The sequence below is a fragment of the Manis javanica genome, chromosome 4 (genome assembly GCF_040802235.1).
Source record: "Manis javanica isolate MJ-LG chromosome 4, MJ_LKY, whole genome shotgun sequence".
Lineage (NCBI taxonomy): Eukaryota > Metazoa > Chordata > Mammalia > Pholidota > Manidae > Manis > Manis javanica.
Window position 1 is genome coordinate 8,479,616 of NC_133159.1, and position 19,750 is coordinate 8,499,365.

Genomic DNA, 19,750 nt, shown 5'->3' on the forward strand with positions numbered 1-19,750 from the left:
GCTCTAGTCCAAGCAGCTTAGCTGGCATATCTCACATTATTTAAGAATAAAAGCCAGGGACCTCAGACCAGGGCAATGATTCTGGGAAATAATACTGGAAGCATTCTCACGCTTGGCCTCTGTGCTTGAACTGTCAGCAACAAGAAAAGCAGGAGAGTGGAAGGATGGACAAGCGCTGGGAAGATGGGCACTCTCTGCAGCCAAGTGAGCAGAGAGGGCCAAGAAATGGAACAATGGAACTGCTGGTGACTTGCCAGGAAAACAAAGAGCTGCAGGAGAGGTTAGCCTGGGACTAAGAGGCACCCTGGAGTCATACTAACGAGAGGCTTTTGAGGTGGTAAGTGCTAGGGCTACAATTACAAAGCCTGGAAAACATGCAGACTCTTGAAGCCAGATGTGGCTTCTACCAGGAAGCTCAGTCTTTCTCCTCCTCCCTAGCCCGCAGTCTCTTTGCTCAAACAGCCCTCATGATGAGAGTACCTTCCTACTGCCCCTAGGCTCAACTTTCCATCATTACCTGGATGAGCATCTTGCGCAGGAAAGGCATGACGAAAGCTGGGTTCATGCTACTGAGTCTGCCTACGGTGCAGATGGCCAGCTCCCGGATCTCAAACACTTGGTCATTCAGGGCCACAAACAGGGCCTGCAAATTCTCGGCCTGGGCCAGGTGTGCATCAAAGCGCTCATCCAGGGATGCCAAGACACAGTAGCGGATGTCAGGGTCTGCAAGAGTGATTGGGTCTTTGAACACCCCTTCAATAGGCTCCTCCCTCCAGTCCTTTCCCAGTTTCCACCTCTGCTGCCATGAGCCTAGTGAGAAGATCCCAGAAACCTTTCTCTCATTTAACCTGTCACTCTTTTCTCTACTCACAGGAGCAGATATAAGGGAATTAAAGACAGGTTATCTTACGCCACTAGACTGGAGTAGCCAGACTTAATGCCTTGGCAGAGAAAGAGCTGAACATCAGCTTACTGAGGCCACCAGCCTTTGGAGAGGCCATGCAATGAAACTAGCTACTTCCAACTGCCCCAAGTGCCTAAATGTCCCTGGGCTGCTTATGCCTCAGACTTTACCAGGATCTGTTATCCCAACCACGAGCAATTTGCTGAGCACATCTGCCACCACTTGCACTGCAGTCTGGCTAACCACATGAGCATGGCCGCTGATGAGGTGGACAGAGGGTGTGAGCAGGCGGGAACAGGTGCGGGCAGCTTCCATCCGGACCTCTTTGTGCTCACTGTTTAGGAAATGATCTGCACAGTGCCGGACAAACTGGGTCAGAGAGTGGCCTGGATCAAAAGGTAGAAAGAAATGAGAATAAACACTGCTGCTTTGGACAGTAGGCCTGTAACTTGCTAGCTGCATTTACCATTTCATGTCTACTAATTCAATTTTCAAGAAGATATTGATCAGTAAGATACTGACCTAGAACTCTTGTCTTAAAAAGGTAACAAATGGGTTTTCAATCAGCAGGAAGGCAGAAAGGAGGCAGAGGAGGAGCTAGGAGACATAAAAAGGCATCGCCCCAATTCTATTCCTTTCTTTATTCCCTTCAAAGAACAATTTTTGTTTTATTCTGACTCAATCCTTCATATTCCCAGAGTAAAACAATTCTTGGTCAAATTCACCTTGTTATTTTAGTTCCCAGATTTAAATACCAAAAAGAGAGTCTGACATTGCACCTTTTTGTTTAACTTTTTGAGGAACTGTCAAACTGTTTTCCAAGTGGCTGTACCATTTTATATCCCACCAGCAATATATGAGGGTTCCAATTTTTCCACATCCTCCCCAGCAATTGTGATTGTTGATCTTTTGGGTTTAAATTTAGCTACTTTCTATTCATTAGAAATAAATTATCCTGGGTGTCAATCAATGTAAGAGGAAGAGCTGCAGCAGGGACCACAGACGGCTGTACAACTCAGGTGGTGTGTTTAGGCTTTTTATACTTGCTTTTTTCCCTGCAGTCTGGAACAATACCACCTACACGGTATTACATTTCAGAAGCATCCATTTTTCTCTTCTAAAATATATCTCCCTAGGCCATTAATACGGGTTTATCTGCAGCCTAGAATTCCAAAGTGAACTACACATTATAGCATTCCTGAAAATCATACTGCCATTAGAATGGAAACACTAAAAACCCCTGCTTAGGTTTTAAAACATTTTAAAACATAAATTACCATCTCAATTACACAGAGGTGGAAGGTGAGCATATCTATCTCTGACTTTCCCATCTCTGAAGCATTAATTCTTTGGATCAGTGCATACTTTCCCTGAACCCCATCTGGCCCAAAGTTCACTCAGTATGGAGCAAAGAAACAGTAGAAATTAGCAACATATAGAAAGAGTGTTGGAAGGATAAGCTACTACAGAATCAAGCCACTCTCTCTCCTAGATCCCTAGCATAATCCAGGAATTCCAGGCACCCTCCTCCTTTCTTGAGATTCCCAGCATCACTATCTTGGCAAGAGCCAGTGTAATTTCCTACCTTCAAATTCAAAGCTGCCAAGAGTTCGGAGGGCAAGAGTAATACTGCCCACATCGCTGGCCTCGGGAAGGGTTGTGAGTCCAGGGGAAGCCAGCTGATGGGCCAGGCCCTTGGGCATGCCTGGATGACGGAGGGGTTTGTGCATGAGGACAAGGGACAGCATCTTCAGTAGCCCATCTTGGATATCCTTCTTCAGCTGTGGAATTTGACGGCTCAGGTCGTAGAGCACAGCAGTGAGGGCAGGGCTGAGGGGAAGGAAACCAGTCACATAGGGGGCTGTTTACATGACACTGTCGGCTCTTGAAAGTAGCCCTTCTTGTCCAGCCAGGGGATCAGGCCCCATCACTATTTGGTTTTTAAAGCAGAAATAAATGTCCTGAACTTCCTTGGTCAGAGATTTCATATCAATCTATGAGTTTCTGATTTTTGCTGTGGGAGAACTTGCTTAATATAATTCAGCCATAGTGAAGATCAAGTCTCAACAAGCAATCTGGAAAGTGGACTGAAAGCATGGTCCTTATTTTATAGATGAAGAGAACGAAGTATAGGAAGCCTAAGCAATTTGTCCAATAGTAATGTAAATAATAGCTGCACACATAATTGAGCACTACATTCACAGCACTGCACTGAGTGGCTATTTCATGGACTCTCACTTAATCCCCACGACAATCCTAGACAATAGGAATTGCTATTGTACCTCCTTTCCAGGTAAGAAAACTGAGACTCAGAGAAGTTAAATAACTTAGTTAAGATCACACAGCTAGCTAGTGATGAAACTGGAACTGATGAAATTAGCCTATCCAGTCTCATGTGCAAACCACCCTGCCTCATACTTTCAATACCATCGTGATACTGTGGCACAAACCTCATACGATCTGAGAAAGGGAAGGTCAGGTTTCTGACACCCACCTCAGTCCCACTGCCAGCATGGGCTCCAGCAGCTCCTTGATATCCTGCTGGATACCTGGCCCCATTGCTCGAGCCAGCATGCTGATGCAAGTGAACACTGTGGCATCCACCTGCATTGCCTTCTGTCTCCTGCAGAGAGCCAAAGAGTGGCTAGTTTAGACAAAATTACACTGTGATGCCCCAACTCAAAATTGCCTTCATCACCCTGGCAGGGCCAACACATGGGGGTATGCAGATTATCTACTGTACAGTTCTAGGGGTCCCATCACACTGTAGGGGCTATAGATTTGTACCTATTTAGGAAGCAAACCCAGCAATGTGTACATCAGGGACCAGACTGCAGGGCACGGCCATCATATGGAAGAAAATTCTCCTTATGATGAGAATGTTTGGCTTTAGAATGAGCAAGGCTCATTAATTCTCCAGAAAAATCCTTGCAGGGGAATATAAAAATATAATTGTAATTAACACTGACCCCCTTAGACTTAGAGAAGACACTCTGGCCTCTCCATCATGCAAGGTGCTGAAGGTTTTTCTCAAATTTTATTCATTGGGAGGTTTCAAGAGGTGGAATAATGTATCCAACTTTACTGATAAGGAAAAAGGTGACCATTAGGTCCCTTGAGTTCCAGTGCAAGAGTCCTCTCATGCCAAATAAGACCTTTGAAAGCCAGAGAAAAGAGCAAAACAAGGAAATTGCCAGTAAACAATAGTACTGAAACAGCATCTAACATGTTCAAAGGGTATTCAACCTCCCCCAAATATTGCATATATGTCATTTCATTTGGAAAAGGCTGGACCTCAACTGATGAAGAACTGTTCTTTATATGACCTGCTATACCCTTCCTGAAAGTTAACAATGCAGACAGAGAACAGGCTTAATTCAGTTACATGGAAATTGGGATGGAGCATCCTTCCTCCCCAACCAAATGGGGTGGAAGGTAAAATCATAATAGAGATGCTTACTTATGGGCAAAGTCCTTAGGGGGCAGGGCTGCTCGGATGATGTCCAGCACACGAGGTAAATAGACCTTAAACTCAGACCTCACAGCCACAGAAAGTAGCCCCAGGGCTTGGAAGGCTGCTGTACGTTCCTTCTCCTTCTTGACACAGCTCAGGACATGGTTCATGGTATCCTGGAGGTACTGGGTATCTAAGCAGAGAAAAGACGAAGTGTATGGCTCAATGTCAAGGTTGGTCTATATACCCAAGGTCACAGTTTCTAGAAAACACTTAAATTTAAAAATAAATTAAGAGACTGTTGGGAAGATGTTAAGGAGATTTAGAGGATATACTAACCAAAGTCTTATGATGGATAATCACTCCTCAAAAACATCTTTTGGAAATATTAGAGACATGTTTTTTTCCTTTAATTAAAAAAACCCCAACAACTTAAAGGGTCTCCAAAACAAAAGTAATGCACAATCGTCCACATTAATGTTGTATTTTAAGGGAAACATTACATGCTCTTATTTAAGAAGTGTGTGTTAAATCTTGCTTAAAAACAAAGAGAGGGTCATCTAAACTATTTTATATTATATTGAAATTTAAAATAATATTGAATAGTATTTGCAATAAACAGGCCATTCCATTTGGCTTAGGCCTGGAAATCACTTTGCTATTACCTAGAGATTTGTTATAGTTACATTTAATAGAACAAGATTTAGTCTGCAATTTGGAGAGCCACATGTGTATTTTCATTAAGCTTACATAAGCCAATGTGCATGGGTAGGCGATTCTTGGGCAATTTAAGCTAAAGTGTTATTACTCCTCTGAAGGCTGGAATTCCCTGATTCTTGCCTCCCTTCTATTTCTTCCCTTTCATCTTGCTGGCCTCAAGTCCATGCACCATCAGTACATACATGACAGCAGGAAAGGCAAGACCGCACGTCCGTTAGAAAGTTAGGAGTGTTGAGGGCCACCAGTACCCAATTAGGAGACAGTGAATCAGACTCTCAAATAGCATATACACATCGCTGCATGTACTCTAATGAGAATGTCTTCCCCCACAGCTCATGTGACCAATGAAAACAGTCAGAACATCAGCATGACGCAACCCTAAAATCAGAGCGAACCAACAGGGAAAACTGGACCTTGTCATAGGGGGACAACATTTTAGCAGGAAATGAGCTTAAAACAAGATGGGAATTTCTTTTTCTAGATTTAGCACCCTAAGAGATCTGATACTGTTGGAGATTGCAGCCCAATCTTAGGGTAAATATTTCTTATATTCCCAAATCTTACATCATCAGGAAGTTCAAGCAATGACTTCCAAACAGCAATTTTTGAAAAAGTGGCACTTTCCCAATGAGGCTGTACTTATGGAAGCTACCCAGGCTGAACTACAATGACATATTTTAGTATATTATTCAATAAAGCAACAAAAACCCACATCAAAAGACTAAATCAAGGGTCCCTCTGAGCCTTTGTATCCTGCTGCTATGCAGTCTTTTGAACTTATTGGGGTAACTGCTTCCACAATATGCCAGACTTTGATCAGATTTGGCCTAGTTATTACTTTCTTTTGAACCACAGACTTTCAAGCCAAGATTATTTAAAGCTCTACTGAACAAGGGCATGTCTGGTCATTAAAAAAGAGAAAAGCTGCTGGGTACCAGGTGGGAAGAAAAGAAAACTAAAAAACTACGGGTGATCCTCACTCTATCATTTCTCTCTGGTTCAGTGATTTATGTGGCTACTTGTTTTGTCTGTACTCCCCCCTTTCTCTTCTCACACACAGCACATTCAATGCCTCACCAGCTGTATATTCCTCCGGCCATTTCGTCTAGGCTGGGTGGCATGAGGTGCGTCTGTGTGCTAAGGGAATGGCGTCTGCTGAGGGTAAGGCTAGCTTCCCACTCACACTCCTGGCTCTCGGCTGGTCCTCAATGCTTATTCATCATAGGCAACATGCACCACAGTGAAGGCGCAGAGGGATGTTCAAGACAGGGTCTCAGTGCTCAGCAAGTAGGGAGGATGTGACGTATGATCAGGCAAGCGGAGTATTATTATAATCTTTACCTTATTTCTGAAATGGATTTGAAGAAGCTAGAGGGGGCAGTAATTATGTAATAATGGCTTCCATTTATTGGGGTTTCCCTGTGCCAGGCATTTAATAGATGCTTAGGAATGCAGTTCATCTTGTGGGCCAGGGACTGTTATTCTAATTTTACAAGTCAGGAAATGAGGCCCAGGAAGCTCAAATAACCTGTTCAAAACCTCTTAGTTGGGGACAGAGGCAGGATTCACCCCAGGCCTGATGCCAAAGCCTTTCCAAAGTTGGGGGTTATAATGGAAGAGGAAAAGATTTCCAGCTGGAGTAATCCAGGAAGGCCTCCGGGAGAAGCCAGTATCTGAACAGGGACAGCTTCAGAAGCCAGGAGTTCACACTGCCCAGTGAAAACAGAGCAGGATCACGGAAAGCCAATCTATTATCCCCGAAACCTGCCTCTGAACAGGCAGTCCTGCCCTGTGAGTGGTGAGACAGCCTAGTGACCACCTCAGGGGCAGATGTAGGATAGTCACCAACTCCTCCCTGGCCCTAGAGATGCTGCTGCATAGTATCAAAATGGAAACTGCTGTTCCTCTGATCTCTTTCAAGTCCATTCATGAACTTCCTGGCTTCCAAACATGAGAAGTTGCTTGGCTCTAGAACTGCCTCTCTGCCCATATACTCTGTTACTGTGTCTGCTGCCTGACATTTGTAGAAAACCTGAACTAGATGCCACTGAAAATCGACATAAGGCAAAGAAAGCAGAGACCAGCCCTTTAGTTGGCACTGCTTCCAACGAGAAGCAGACATAACTTTTGGAACTATCTTTCTGTTTAATTACTCTTAAGTGGGTAATGACACGACATGTCCATGGACATCCTCACCTGTGAAGGCAGAAGGCCGGAATGCAGCCAAGCGGGGCAACAAATTAAGAATCGTCATCTGGATCAGCGAGTTCTTGCTATTCCTGCATTTCAGCACCCACTGGCACACCTGAGAGAGGAAGGGTATGGGGTTGGCAGAGGAAAGGGAGGTGTGGAGTTTGGGAGAAGAGAGAGTGGACCTCTTGCAACTTACCTGGTCAAATTTTTCCTCCATCAAGTCTCTGCAACATCGACTCTCCACCAGAGTGGACTTAGTTGGGCTGGGGGAAGCCCCAAATCCCATGAGGCCTTGGTGAGAACTGTACCCCAGCAGTCCCACCAACGCGTTTGACTGCTGGGGCTGTACAGCCTGGAAGCTGGTGAAGGGGGTGATGTGACGCGGTTTTGTTCCGAAGCCCATGAGATCTTTGCAGTACTTGTCATGGACCAGCTGCTGCTGTGTGATTTCTTCCATTTCTTCTCTCAGGCGCTACAGAGGTGGGGGGAAAGCATCTTACTTACAAGTAAAGTAAGCACTGTGGAGTCTACACAGCAACGCATCTGTCCGACCCTGAAATACTAACTATTTCTGAAGTGGATGGCCACCCTTCATCTTTAGGATTTGGATTTCCCCAGAACCTTTCAGGGGGCCTGATTTTGTTCTAACTGAGGCAGAAGAGCACCACCTACTGAACAATGAAGAAGCAACAGGGGGCTGGCTGCCCAGGATAACCCACCACTGCCATCCACGGTTCGGGAAGACTGATTTGCAAACTGCCATTGAGGACATTCTGCTCTCCTTGCCAGAAACCCAAGTCGAACAGTTTAGGGAGTAATTCTCTCACAATCCTACGAATTAACAGGAGGTATGGAAGAAGCTGACTGGCTGAGAACTTGCACCTATATCTTAGTCAAAGGGCTTGGCTGCTTAATAACTCATCCTCCAAGAGTCTAATTGAGAATATAAAACAATTTTCCAAGCTTTCTTGACACACATTTTCATTTTTCAGAAATAAATCTTATCCACTATTCCTGTCAGCATCACAAATGAGACTTACGCTGCTAAATGTGACGGTTAACTCTCCGTCCTCATCTTATCTGATGCACCGGCAGGGTTTGATCTGACTCACTTTTCCCTCGTCCTTGAGACTTCCCTACCTTGGCTTCTTGGGTCCTGAGCCTTCCCGGCTCTCCTCCCACCCCACGCTGGCTGCTCCCTCTTGGTCCCCCTTGGCTCCTCCTGTCTCCCGACCTCAGGTTCTCGGACCCAGTCTCTTCTCCAGCTATACAGTTCCCTTGTGGTTCTCATCCCATCTCATGACTTGAAATGACACCTCTATGCTGATGACTCTCCACTCTGTGTCTTGCTCAGACTACTCCCCGGAACTACTCAGTATCTCCACTCAGATGCCCATCTTAACTTGTCCAAAAGCCAACTCCTCACCTACCCAAACCTGCTCCTTCCATCTCAGTCTTCCCATCTCAGTAAAGGGCAACTCTATCTTTCCAGGTGCTCAGGCCAAAAATCTCGACGCCTCTTTCTCTCCCATTGACCTTCAAATCCCAAATTCAGAATCCAGGTACTTCTTGTACCTCCATAGTTCCCACTAAAGTCCAAGCTGCAAAAGTCCTATGCTAAGACTTCTGCAGTTCCCTCCTAACTGGCTTGAGCCCGTTGCCATTCCAATAATCCATTTTCAACACAGAGACCAGAATGATCTTTTTGAAACATGAGTCAAAAGTCATGCCACAGCTCAAAATCCACTAATAGCTTCCCACTTCACACACAAAGTCTATACAGTGGCTTCTAAGACCCTACGTGACATGCCCCCTCCCTGCCCCACTTATTTCTCTAGCCACATCTTTCACCACCTCTTTCCTCTTGCTGGGCTCAATCACAATGGCAATCCTGCCCCTCAAAAAAGCAGCATGCTCCTGTCTCATGCTTGCATAGGCAGCTCTCCAGAATGTCTTCCCCAGATATTTGTATAGCTTTTCTTACATCCTTCATGACTGCTCAAATGTCACCATCTTTTAAAATGCACCCTTAGTCCATGCTCACATCTCCCTTCCCTTTCAATGACCCGCTTTTCTCCATAGCATTTACCACCATGATATACTCTGTATTTTTGCTTGTGTATTGTCTGTGTCCCCCTGCTAGAATGTAATATTTTATGCACTATTTTAGCTCTTAAGACATGGTGTAGCCAGTCAATTAGTATTTGATGAATGAATGACGTTACAAAATTATAATACTTAATACTGGGATAGTTCTTTAAAATAAAACATCACAATGAGTACTATTTCATTTAAATCTATGAGTTACATGATATAATCTTATTTTCCTGGGAGAAAACAAAGGTCTCTGAGCTATCTGGACAACAGAGGAAGTACCATGTGGGGAAATCTCTGAGGGCTACCATATATGGAATGCTCACTATGTATCAGGTATTGTGCGAGGCACTTCATACATATTTAGAAACCTCACAGGAACATAGTAAGATAAAGGAGATCCCCATTAAAAGTGAGGAGAATGAGGCTAAAGGAGGTAAAGTGATTTACCCAAGTAACACAGTATCGAGGCATGGGGACTCAAAGCCAGATATCTAGTGTCTACACTGCAGCACATGCTGCCCCCATATCTAGGGCATACCTGTTACCAAATGACTACTCAGTCTATTAGGGCAGGAAGCCCTGAGGTGAAATTTCACACCTACCTCCCCATAGGAAGACTCAAAGATGGAGCTCTACCTCCCAAATATATCCTGAATCCAGTGTCCGTGGATTGACACTGACTCAACTTCCCAGCATCTGCATAGCCAGCTAGTCAAAGCTACCATCGTTGCGACCCCTGACTACTCTAAGAGTCTCCTGAGGCAGCCATGAGAATGGGACCTGCAAACACAAGGAGTGTAACTGACCAAGGTCCCCAGCTGCTACTCTGAAATTAACTGCCCTGTTTGTGCCAAGGCCACACTCTTCATGGGCTGCTTCTAGCCAATGACAGAACACGGGAGGAATGCCAAAGTGGGCCTCCTCTGACATCCAACTTTGGCCCAAGGACCCTGTGATGGCTCTGCACAGTAGACTAGGATGTTTCCATTCAACTTTTCTTCCCTCTCTTATTTACACAGGGTCAGATGTGCACTGAGGGCTGATGGGTCTTCCAGCCTCTCCCAGCTACCTGCCCATTTTCTCTTGCATGCTGTTTCCCTAATAAAATCCTTGCACTTTTAAACCTGTCTTTGCAGCTGCTTTTCAAGCTAACACACCCCCTACCTAGTCTCCCTGCTTTCGTTCCTGCCTCTCCAGAAGCTTCTCCCCACAAGCACCCAAGGACTGTTAAAAATGGCTATAACATCATTACCCTGTATATACATCTCCAATGTCTGCCCTTGAAGGAGAATAAAAGCCAGTGTTTACCACAAACTATGAAGTCTACCAGTCTGACCCCTCACCCCAGCTCCTTGCTCCCGGTCCACCAGTTTCCCTGGTGGACCTTATTTCTGTTTCCCTGAACTAAACAAACTCCCACCTCAAAGCCTCTGCCTGGAATACAATCTCCGTGCCCACTGCAAGGCTGGCTCCTCCCTGTCATGTGGGTCTCAGCTCAAATGACACAACTTCAGGGAGGGAGTCACACGGCGACCCCTCAACCATTACCTCCATCCCATTTCTCCATGGGACTTGCTGCAATTTGAAATGGTATGGTTTACTTGTTTACTGTCTGTTTCCCCTATAAACTGTCAACTCCATGAGGACAAGGACCTCGCCTGATCTTGCTCATGGAATGGTTTCTCACCTCTCCCTCCATGCTGCTGATTCGGACGAGCTCGTTGAGGATCAGCAAGGCTCCATGGATCCGATCATCCCGATTCATGCCCTTCTCCTTGGCCAAAGTCTCATCAAACCCTTTCTCTGCTTCTTCGAACGTGTGCTATGTAGATACACAAAATGCCTTAACTCCCCAATGCCCGAAGTTATAAAGAACACAGGCCCACCCCAGGGACACGGGTGGGCAAAGGGGAGGTTCCAGGGCATTAGTGTGCACCTGTTGAGTAACATGTGCAGCATCATTAAGGACTTATCAAGCTCTTTCCTTTAATATAGCTTCAACTCTCACAACAATACCATGTGGCAAAGAATATTACCATGCCTATTTCATAGATGAAAACAGAGGCTCAAAGAAATTAAGTGACTTGTCCAAGGTCACACAGTAAAGCCAAAACTAGAACCCAGGTGTTCAATCCGATCTTCAGGGCTCTTTTTGTAGTACAAGCTTCCTTAGTAAGTCCTCTTGGCAGCAGCAATCAGCACAGGACTTGTGATACTAAACGGAGAGGACCGGCACTTTCTAAATTAGTATCAACTGTATTTTATCACTTTCGAGACATACATTTTTCTCTATTTTAACATCTCTGAAAAGATATGTCCTATAATTGTTGATAAAAATACAGTGAGTCACAACTTAATTGGCATCAGTTTTCATTCTTTATGGTACATAAAAATAACAGTGTGGCTATCACTGGATCTTTGCTTTAGTGAAATAAATAACAATAAAATAACTGTGGATTTATACTTAGCTCAAAAAATCACTGGAGACCAAAACAAATATGATACTTGCTCTGTGGCAAGAGGACTGTTGTTGCCCTTTCGGCCAGGTGATACTCTATGTAAATGTGCTTTGCTGGTGGCTGAAATGGAACCATCTCCTTACCCTGTACCACTGGGGCTTCTGCATCTCCTTCGGTTCACGCTGGGTGGTGAGAATCAGACAAGCACGAAGGGCGGCGACAGCTCCCTCACGGATGGCCTGTTTGGGGTCCCACACGGCCACAAAAATATTGTCAAAGAAGGGTTGTACTTGCTGGAAGAAGAAGGTGGGGACACTGATGGCCAGCTCACGGAGAACCAGAACCTGGGAGAAAAAAGCATATGGAGAACTCATCTGTATCAGTTTTGCTCTCTCAGGAATACAGCCTCTTGACATCACAGAGCCTTTAAACATTAGGAAAAGAGCAGACTTGCCCCCTCTCTAACTTAGAAATCCTGCAGACCTTGAAAGGAAAGTAAAATTGATCAAACATCTCAGTGTTTATTTCCTAGGGTGTTTATAAACACAGAATGCTTGTTAATGCCAGAATATAAGCTGTGGGAGGACAGGTGTGTTTTATGATTGGTGTACTGCTCTACTGACAACCTAGAACTGTGACTGGAATACAGCAAGTATTCAATAGACACTTGTTGAATGAATGAATCATCCTGTTTAATATTTAATCTTACTATTATGTTCATTTGACAGTGGAAAAAACTAAAAGTCACAGGCTGCCCCAAGTGACAGAACTAAGAAGTGGCAAAGCCAGGACTTGAACCAGAGTCCAAGCGTGGGTTCCTCACCCAGAACAAGGCTCCCTCCTGTGGTGCTGCCTTGTAGAGGGAGCTGACTGGAAAGGATCTGACTGCTGATTCTGATCCTCACCACACTCACTCCTAGATTTGCTCTCTGAAGGACAGGCTCTTTCCCATATTATAGCCTGGACTCCTAGCCCAACCACCAACCTTTTTCAGGGACGATCCTCAAAAAGTAGTGAGGATGTGCCACTAGAAGAAGATGGTAAGACGCTACCACTCCCCCCAATGCAGAACTGCCAATGGGGAAAGAAGTTAGGGCTAGGTACCAAGCAATCAACGAATGCCTAAAAAATAAACAGGAAAGGTCTGGGAGAAGGCAAACCACTGTCCCTCTGGAAGGAGTGAAGGAAGCTACTTCCCCGGCTCCTTCCCTAATCCCAGGACTTCCAGAGTCCTTTGGTACGTGCAGAAATCTTGACAACACACCGAGGAATCATGTAGACAGCACACCTGAGGCTTTATTAAGTCTTCTGTCTTGTAGCTTCTACTCCTGCCTATGCCTGAGAAGTACCTTCTGCTTAGGAGGCAATTTTGATTCTAGAAAATCAGAAGTCAAGTTAAACACTGCCCTTAGGGCTGCCTCTCAAGCAACAAAAAAGAACTGTTAAGTCTCCTATTCAGTTACAGGGCTCAAGGTGAAGAGAGAAAGGACAGAACCTAAGGGCACCCAGAAGCACAGTGCCTTCACCTGGAGTATCCCTCTCATTCTCTGCTTTTCAGGAACCTGAGCACATTGTATGATGGACCCCAACATGGTGCCATGGCTCCCCAGGCCTGGCTGTGCTCCTCCCCACAGGCACTCACAGCTGCGTGTCTCCGGCCCTCATTGCGGTCAGCACCAAGCCACTCCAGGGCTCGCTTCACTTCAAACTCCACATACTCAGCGGTAAAAGTGTCCCCTGCCATGGCAAGGCGACCAATGGCCTTGGATGCCATTTCCATGACAACTGGGTCATTAGAGGGGAGGAGGTTCCGAAGGTAGTTAGCAAATCTGCCGATTCGGGTGGCATTCCCACCTTCCACTCCTATGAGGCTGGCTGAAAAAGAGAGGAAGGCAAAGGTGAGGATGGGCATGTGCTGTCCAGCAAAGTATGCTGCCTTTAAAGAAAACCTGGAGGAGGACCGTTTCCTTTTTCTTTGAGTACAGACTGCAATTTCCAGATGTAAGGATGCAGATAATTTTCATTTAACCAATAGATTTGATATTTATGCCAGAATTACTTACATAAATCAAAACAACCTCATTTTGCTATATATAATTTGTTTCCCCAAGGAGAAAAGGAAAACAAACTGGGACTGAATAATAATCCTCCGGATGGGTAGCCATCCCTGGGAACTGAAAATTACCTGTCTTTTATTCGCTGTATCCCAACTCTACTTGTCCATTTGTGAGCCCCGCTATGCCAAACTTTGCTCTACTGAGAAACCAGATGTTGTTTTGCAAAAAACATGAAGTAGTGAAAGGAAGCTTTCTGGTCTCAGCTCTGGCATTTTGGGTAACCCTAGAAAAATTGATGAAGGGTTCTGAGACTCCATATCTGAAAATACCTGCTTTGTCTATGTCCCAGGGCTATTGCTGGAATTAATACCTGAATAAGTAATCTGAAAGCCAAAAGGCTCCTTAAAATTCATCAAACAAATAGGAACCAGATACCTCAAAGGCAGCAGATACAGGGTGCAGTGTGCACAAAGGTGAACAGTCCTTTACTCAGTTGTTGTGATCACCAGAGACTCTGTCCTTACCTATGGCCAAGATGCCACCTTTCCTCTCATTGGCATCCGAGCTGGAAACCAGTTCAAAAATGTGATGGTTCAGCTGATCATAGAAGCGGGTAGACTCCTCTTGACTCATCTGCAAGGGAAGATAACAATCAGAACAATTTCTGATTGTGATGGTGGTAGTAGGGTGGTTTCCAAAGATTAGGACCTGAGAGGTAGTGAGCAGGTACAGTTCAAACCAAAAGATGACAAAGCTACTGCCTACTTCTACAGCAGAACAACCAAGCTGGCAATTTAACTGTTTATTTCACAAATACTTGAGTGTCTGCTCCATGGCAGGCTGTGTCCAGCTCTAGGTTCTACCTAGTTCCAGGGGTACAAGGATGAACAACACATTGTTCCCAACCTCAAGTCTGGTCCCTATTTAGAAAGCCCCAGCTACCAACTCTGAATTCAATACCATCCCAGACAGTTATCAGACAGAAAGAACTGGAATGTGATGGTCTGGAATGTGATGGGGAAAAAAAAACTGAAACAGCTGATGCTACACTGACTCCTAAAAGGTCACCATGACACAGGAAATGCCACAGAAACATATAAGCATTGTAAAGGAACCTACAGTCTATGGACATGAGACATTGGACAGCTTTCTAAAACAGAATCTCTGCATTTTTCAAATCCTTGCTTTGCTGTCAAAAGAAATCTAAGCCAGTGGTGGAACATTTAGCCCAAACACTCCATGATGGCCCCAAATCAAAGAAGCCCCAACCTCTCGAAGCTCCATGGTGACATAGTGCTGGAGCTCCTTGGCCGCTTTGGCCCTGGTCTCCTCATTCCGGCTCTTCAGGCCACTGGCAAACTGCTGCAGAACGCTCACATTGCTGGAAGTGGTGGTAGCTGTGGTGGCGGCGGCAGGTCCGGTTCCAAGCATCTTGCCCTCAGGTTCTTTGGAGACAAACTTCCTTTAATATCTGGATAACAAACTATGGAAATGGATATATTTATGGCCCCAGTTTGTCAACACAGATCTCTACCCTGTCCACATCAGGTAGGGAATCCTAAAAATAAAACGGTGGGAAGACCTCACTGAGGAACATGTAGAAAGCCTCAATTTATCCAACAGTAACTGATGTTTAAAAGCAGGAACATAGTAGAGAGGGTCAAACTGTGGGCTGTGGAGCCAGACCACCTGGGTTTGAATCCAGTCTAGAATTATATACCTTGAGGAAGATACTTAAAATGTCTCTGCTTTCTCAACTTCAATATGAGAATAACAATACCTAACCATAGGGTTGATGTGAGGATTCAACAAATTAATATTAAAAAGTGCTTAAAATGGTGCTGGGGTCATGGTGAGTTCTTCGTCAGTTAGCTATTATTGTCATTATTACTATATGCACGCAGCACAGTGCCAGATTAACTAGAGCTGGGGAGGCAGAGAGAGAATAAAACACACCCAAGATTGACCCTTTCCTCAAGGAGTTCAATATGAAGAGGGAAATTGATTATTGTTCTATACCAGCACTCTCCGACAGAAATACAAGCCACAGGTGTAATTTTAAATTTCCTAGTAGCTATATCAAAAAAGGTAAAACAGAACAGGTAAAATGAGCATTTTATTCAATCCAATATATCCAAAATACCATTTCAACATGTTATTAATATAAATAATTACTGATGTATTTTCCATTATTTTTTCATACCGAGTCTCTAAAATCTAGTGTGCATTTTACACTTATGGCAATCTCAGTCTAGATTAGTCGCATTTCAAGTTCTCTAAGCCACATGTGGCTAGTGGTTATTGTATTGGACGGTGTACTTCTGTAGAATACTAGCGCTTCTAATGCTAGCTAAAAGAGACTGATTAGTTCCTGAGATCTTTCATTCATTCCTCAATGATGTACTGTCTGTTCCCTCAATGAGCTTACAATCTAGGAGGAAATACAAATAATCAGACAACCACAACAAAGTGCCCATAAGGCTCAGCCCAAGTTGCTGTGGGGGTAACATATATAACTATCCTAGGTATGTACAGATTATGTTAGAAAGTTAATTTTTCAACATTTTTATTTTTGAAAGAATTTGTGAGATTCCGAGAAATGGGAATAATTGGCTTTGAAACGCTTTTAAATACACTAGTGCCAAGAAAAAAGGCTGCAGAAGGAAATGTTATCCTTCACAGGCGAGGAAACCCAAGGATCCCTGAAGAGAAAACTTTCTAGAGTATGTCCCAAGATGAGGGGAAGGGAGGCTGGCAATTTCCTTTCTCAGGAAAAAAATCAGCATATTTTTACAAGGTCTAAGGCCCACAGGCCATCTGCTCCAGCAGGAATTCAGTTAAAATACCGTAAGTCGAATATCCTAAGGGTCTTGGCGGGCCTTACAGAAGTTAAAGTTGGGTGGCCAAAAGCAGGAATGGGGGTCGAGGAGGCCAAGAGGATGAAACCCAAGGGCAGATCCGAGCTCAGCTCCGGGGACTGGGTCCTTGAGAGGTCTCCAGGGTGGGGTGCGTGGGCTGACACTGCCGTTGGTCCCCTCCGAGGACAATTTGGAGGTGGCTCAGGAGGGGTGACTGACGGAATCGGCGCTAAGGGGCCGCCCTTCGCGGCGCCAGAGACGCACGGCAGGCTGAAGGGGCGGGGAGGGTGCTCTGGGGGTCCGGGAGGTGGGCGTTGGCTCGCGGGGTGGGGTCAAGGGCTCAGGCGGCGCCCAAGTCCGAACGCCGGTTCTGAGGGGACCCCACGTCTCAGAGGGGCGACTTCCCGAGGCCCACCCACGGACCAGGCTGGCTGTAGATCGGAACACGTGGCCGCCTTGGAGGGGTCGGTGCCAGGCCCCTGACTCACCGCGCGGCTTCGGCCAAGGCCTCAGCTGCCGCCGCCAGCGCCGGTACCACCGCTTCAGGCCCCCGGCCTCACCACCCGCCTTCCCCGCTGTCCTCTAAACCCGGCGGGAGGGAGGGCGGGATCTCAGCCCTAAAGACCAATAAATGTGCCAGAGAAGAAAATGGACTGTAATACAGACCAATAGTAATAAAGGAAAAGTGAGCTTCCAAGACCGGCTTCTCCAGAGGGCGGGGACTGTTCAAATAGACAACCCACGCGGCCAGTGGCAGCCTAAAGGGGGCTAGGGGCCACTCAGGGGAACCAATCCGTCGTGAGTTGACTTCAGTCACTTCCACGCATACATCCGGTGCATCACTGCTATAATTCCCCTCTGCCTCTGCGCTTTTGCGGCTTGGGCCTCTACGTGGGTGCGTACCAGTGGGATGGGGCCAGGAGGCCATAGACGGAGGTTCGCGACCCCGCCCCGTTGAATTTTGACCGGAGCGTGAGCGATACTGGCACCCCTGTTTGTGCACATTTTTTGTTAAATGTAATATGCATTTGAAAGCGTTTTTAGATTCCGCCCCCCTTCCAAAATTACTTAGCTCCCGGGATGATCCATGAGAAGCCATAGCCAAGTTTTAACTAAATAAGCTACTCGTAAATAATTTCAAAGTAACATCATTTTTAAAAGATCCTTGTAAAAATGGAATTTGACTACATCTCAATTTTTTTTTAAATCACGGTCTGTTTTTTATAATAAATATCGAAAATTCCTAAATATCTCACAATGGGGATCTGACTAAATAAAATATGCATTCATAAGGAAAACATGTAGCCCTTAATAATGATAATAAAGACGAATATTTGCTAAGAAGGTAAAGGGTTCATAATTTGTCCTAAAAATACAAGTTATACAATATAAATATAATATAACCCTTTAAAAAACATTTGTATATTTCTTATGTGTCTGTATTCACATGGGGAAAATATACAACTAAGATGTGATAGAATTTGGGGAAGGCATACTTTTTTCCTTATATTTTACCATCATTTGTGTAATAAATAGAAGTCTCTGTTAAAGAAAGTAAGTTTGCAGAAGTCCCAAACTGCCAAATTACAGAGATTTAGTAAAATGCTGTGGCTAACCAAATGCTGCGGCAGATTTTTTTTTTAGTTATGATTACTACTTCAGGTTTAGAAACTTTTCATTGCATTGATTCCTCAGTGAATAATTCTTTCCAATAAATTTCACATTTTTCACTTATGTTCAACATCTCTATATTCAATCGCTAAACATTACTGCAGATGTAATATATTTGCTGTTCAAATCTTAAAATGAACAAAAATTTTATATTTATCACAAAAGGTCTTGCTCCACCCCTGCCCCTTCACTACTTATTTTCTTAGTTGTGTATCCCTAGAGTTTCTTTATGTAAATACATGCAAATGTAAATATATATTCTTATTTTCCCCATTTGCACTATACATGTTCTTCACTTTTAAAAATTTTAGTATATTTTGGAGACATTTCTATCCTAGTAAATAGAAAGCCTCCTTGTTCCTTTGGTGTTGTTACAGCTGCTTGGTGTGTTATCACATGGGTGTACCACAGTTTATTTTTCCAGTCCTCTTTGAGGGATACTTGTGTATCCAAATTCTTGCTATTACTAATGAATACCTTTTTACATATGTAATTTTATTCCCTGGCACCTATACCAAATAAATACCCAGAAATGGGGTTACAGGAGAGGGTAAATGCCTGTAGTTTGATGGATATTGTCAAATCGATCTCTGTAAGGGAGATACCAATTTTCATTTCCACCATAATATATGAGATTTTTGCCACCCTGAGACGTGATAAGGCCCTACTTTCTAACTAGCAATCAAAGATGGTTTTATAGGAAAAATGGTCAGGTCTCCTTTCAATTTACAAAGAGCTTTCTTATCCATTACGTTAAAATAATAACTAATATTTATTGAGCACTTACAAAGTATCAGGCATTTTGGTGGACATCCTAGAGTGGTGGTTAAAAGCAACTTGGAGTCAAACTGAATCTGAAACTTGGCTCCAAAACTTACTAACTATATAAGCAAGTGCTTAATATATGTATATCTCCTTATTTAAAAACTGAAAGGATTATAATGTACTTAATGCATGTAAGTACCTAAAACACCACATGACACACATGAACAGTCAGTAAATGCACTTACCCTTATTCCTGAACACTTCTATGAGGCAGGTTGCATTGTTCCCACTTTATAGATGATGTAGTGTGACTGCATCATAGAATTGGGAAGTCATAGAGCCAGGGTTTTAATATATCTGCTTCTTCCTCTTGCCCCATTTGGCAACATGGGGCATTTGGGTTTGCCAGCATTGAGAGTATGTGCTGGGTAGTTATAAACGTTTAACATCCAGCTAACTGGTAAGGAAGGGGGGCATGTATGTATATACACGGCTGGCTCCATGGCTGTGTGGCCTGTAATGTTGTAACATTTTGTCTTGAAATTCTTAGTGATTTTTGAACAAGGAGCCCC

The 19,750-nt window shown here is 44.3% G+C and overlaps 1 protein-coding gene across 5 annotated transcripts in view; it reads right to left on the minus strand.

Annotated features, from left to right (window-relative positions):
• MTOR (mechanistic target of rapamycin kinase) overlaps positions 1-17,357 on the minus strand; it is a 133,187-nt gene extending 115,830 nt beyond the window's left edge. For 4 of the 5 annotated variants that reach the window (XR_005056362.2, XM_036999744.2, XM_036999745.2 and 1 more), the window contains exons 1-13: positions 17,231-17,357; positions 15,154-15,329; positions 14,409-14,517; positions 13,470-13,702; positions 11,971-12,171; positions 11,056-11,190; positions 7,468-7,743; positions 7,275-7,383; positions 4,365-4,551; positions 3,399-3,527; positions 2,490-2,734; positions 1,075-1,290; positions 518-723 (exon numbers count right to left, since the gene is read on the minus strand). Coding sequence is in view for 4 of the 5 variants with exons in the window: in XM_036999744.2 (XP_036855639.1) it covers positions 518-723; positions 1,075-1,290; positions 2,490-2,734; positions 3,399-3,527; positions 4,365-4,551; positions 7,275-7,383; positions 7,468-7,743; positions 11,056-11,190; positions 11,971-12,171; positions 13,470-13,702; positions 14,409-14,517; positions 15,154-15,315 (2,208 nt within the window). In the remaining variant the exon portion in view is untranslated. Of the gene's footprint in view, positions 1-517; positions 724-1,074; positions 1,291-2,489; positions 2,735-3,398; positions 3,528-4,364; positions 4,552-7,274; positions 7,384-7,467; positions 7,744-11,055; positions 11,191-11,970; positions 12,172-13,469; positions 13,703-14,408; positions 14,518-15,153; positions 15,368-17,230 lie in introns of all 5 variants that reach the window. The other variant, XM_036999743.2, reaches the window with a different exon arrangement.
• Positions 17,358-19,750: the final 2,393 nt, after the last annotated feature.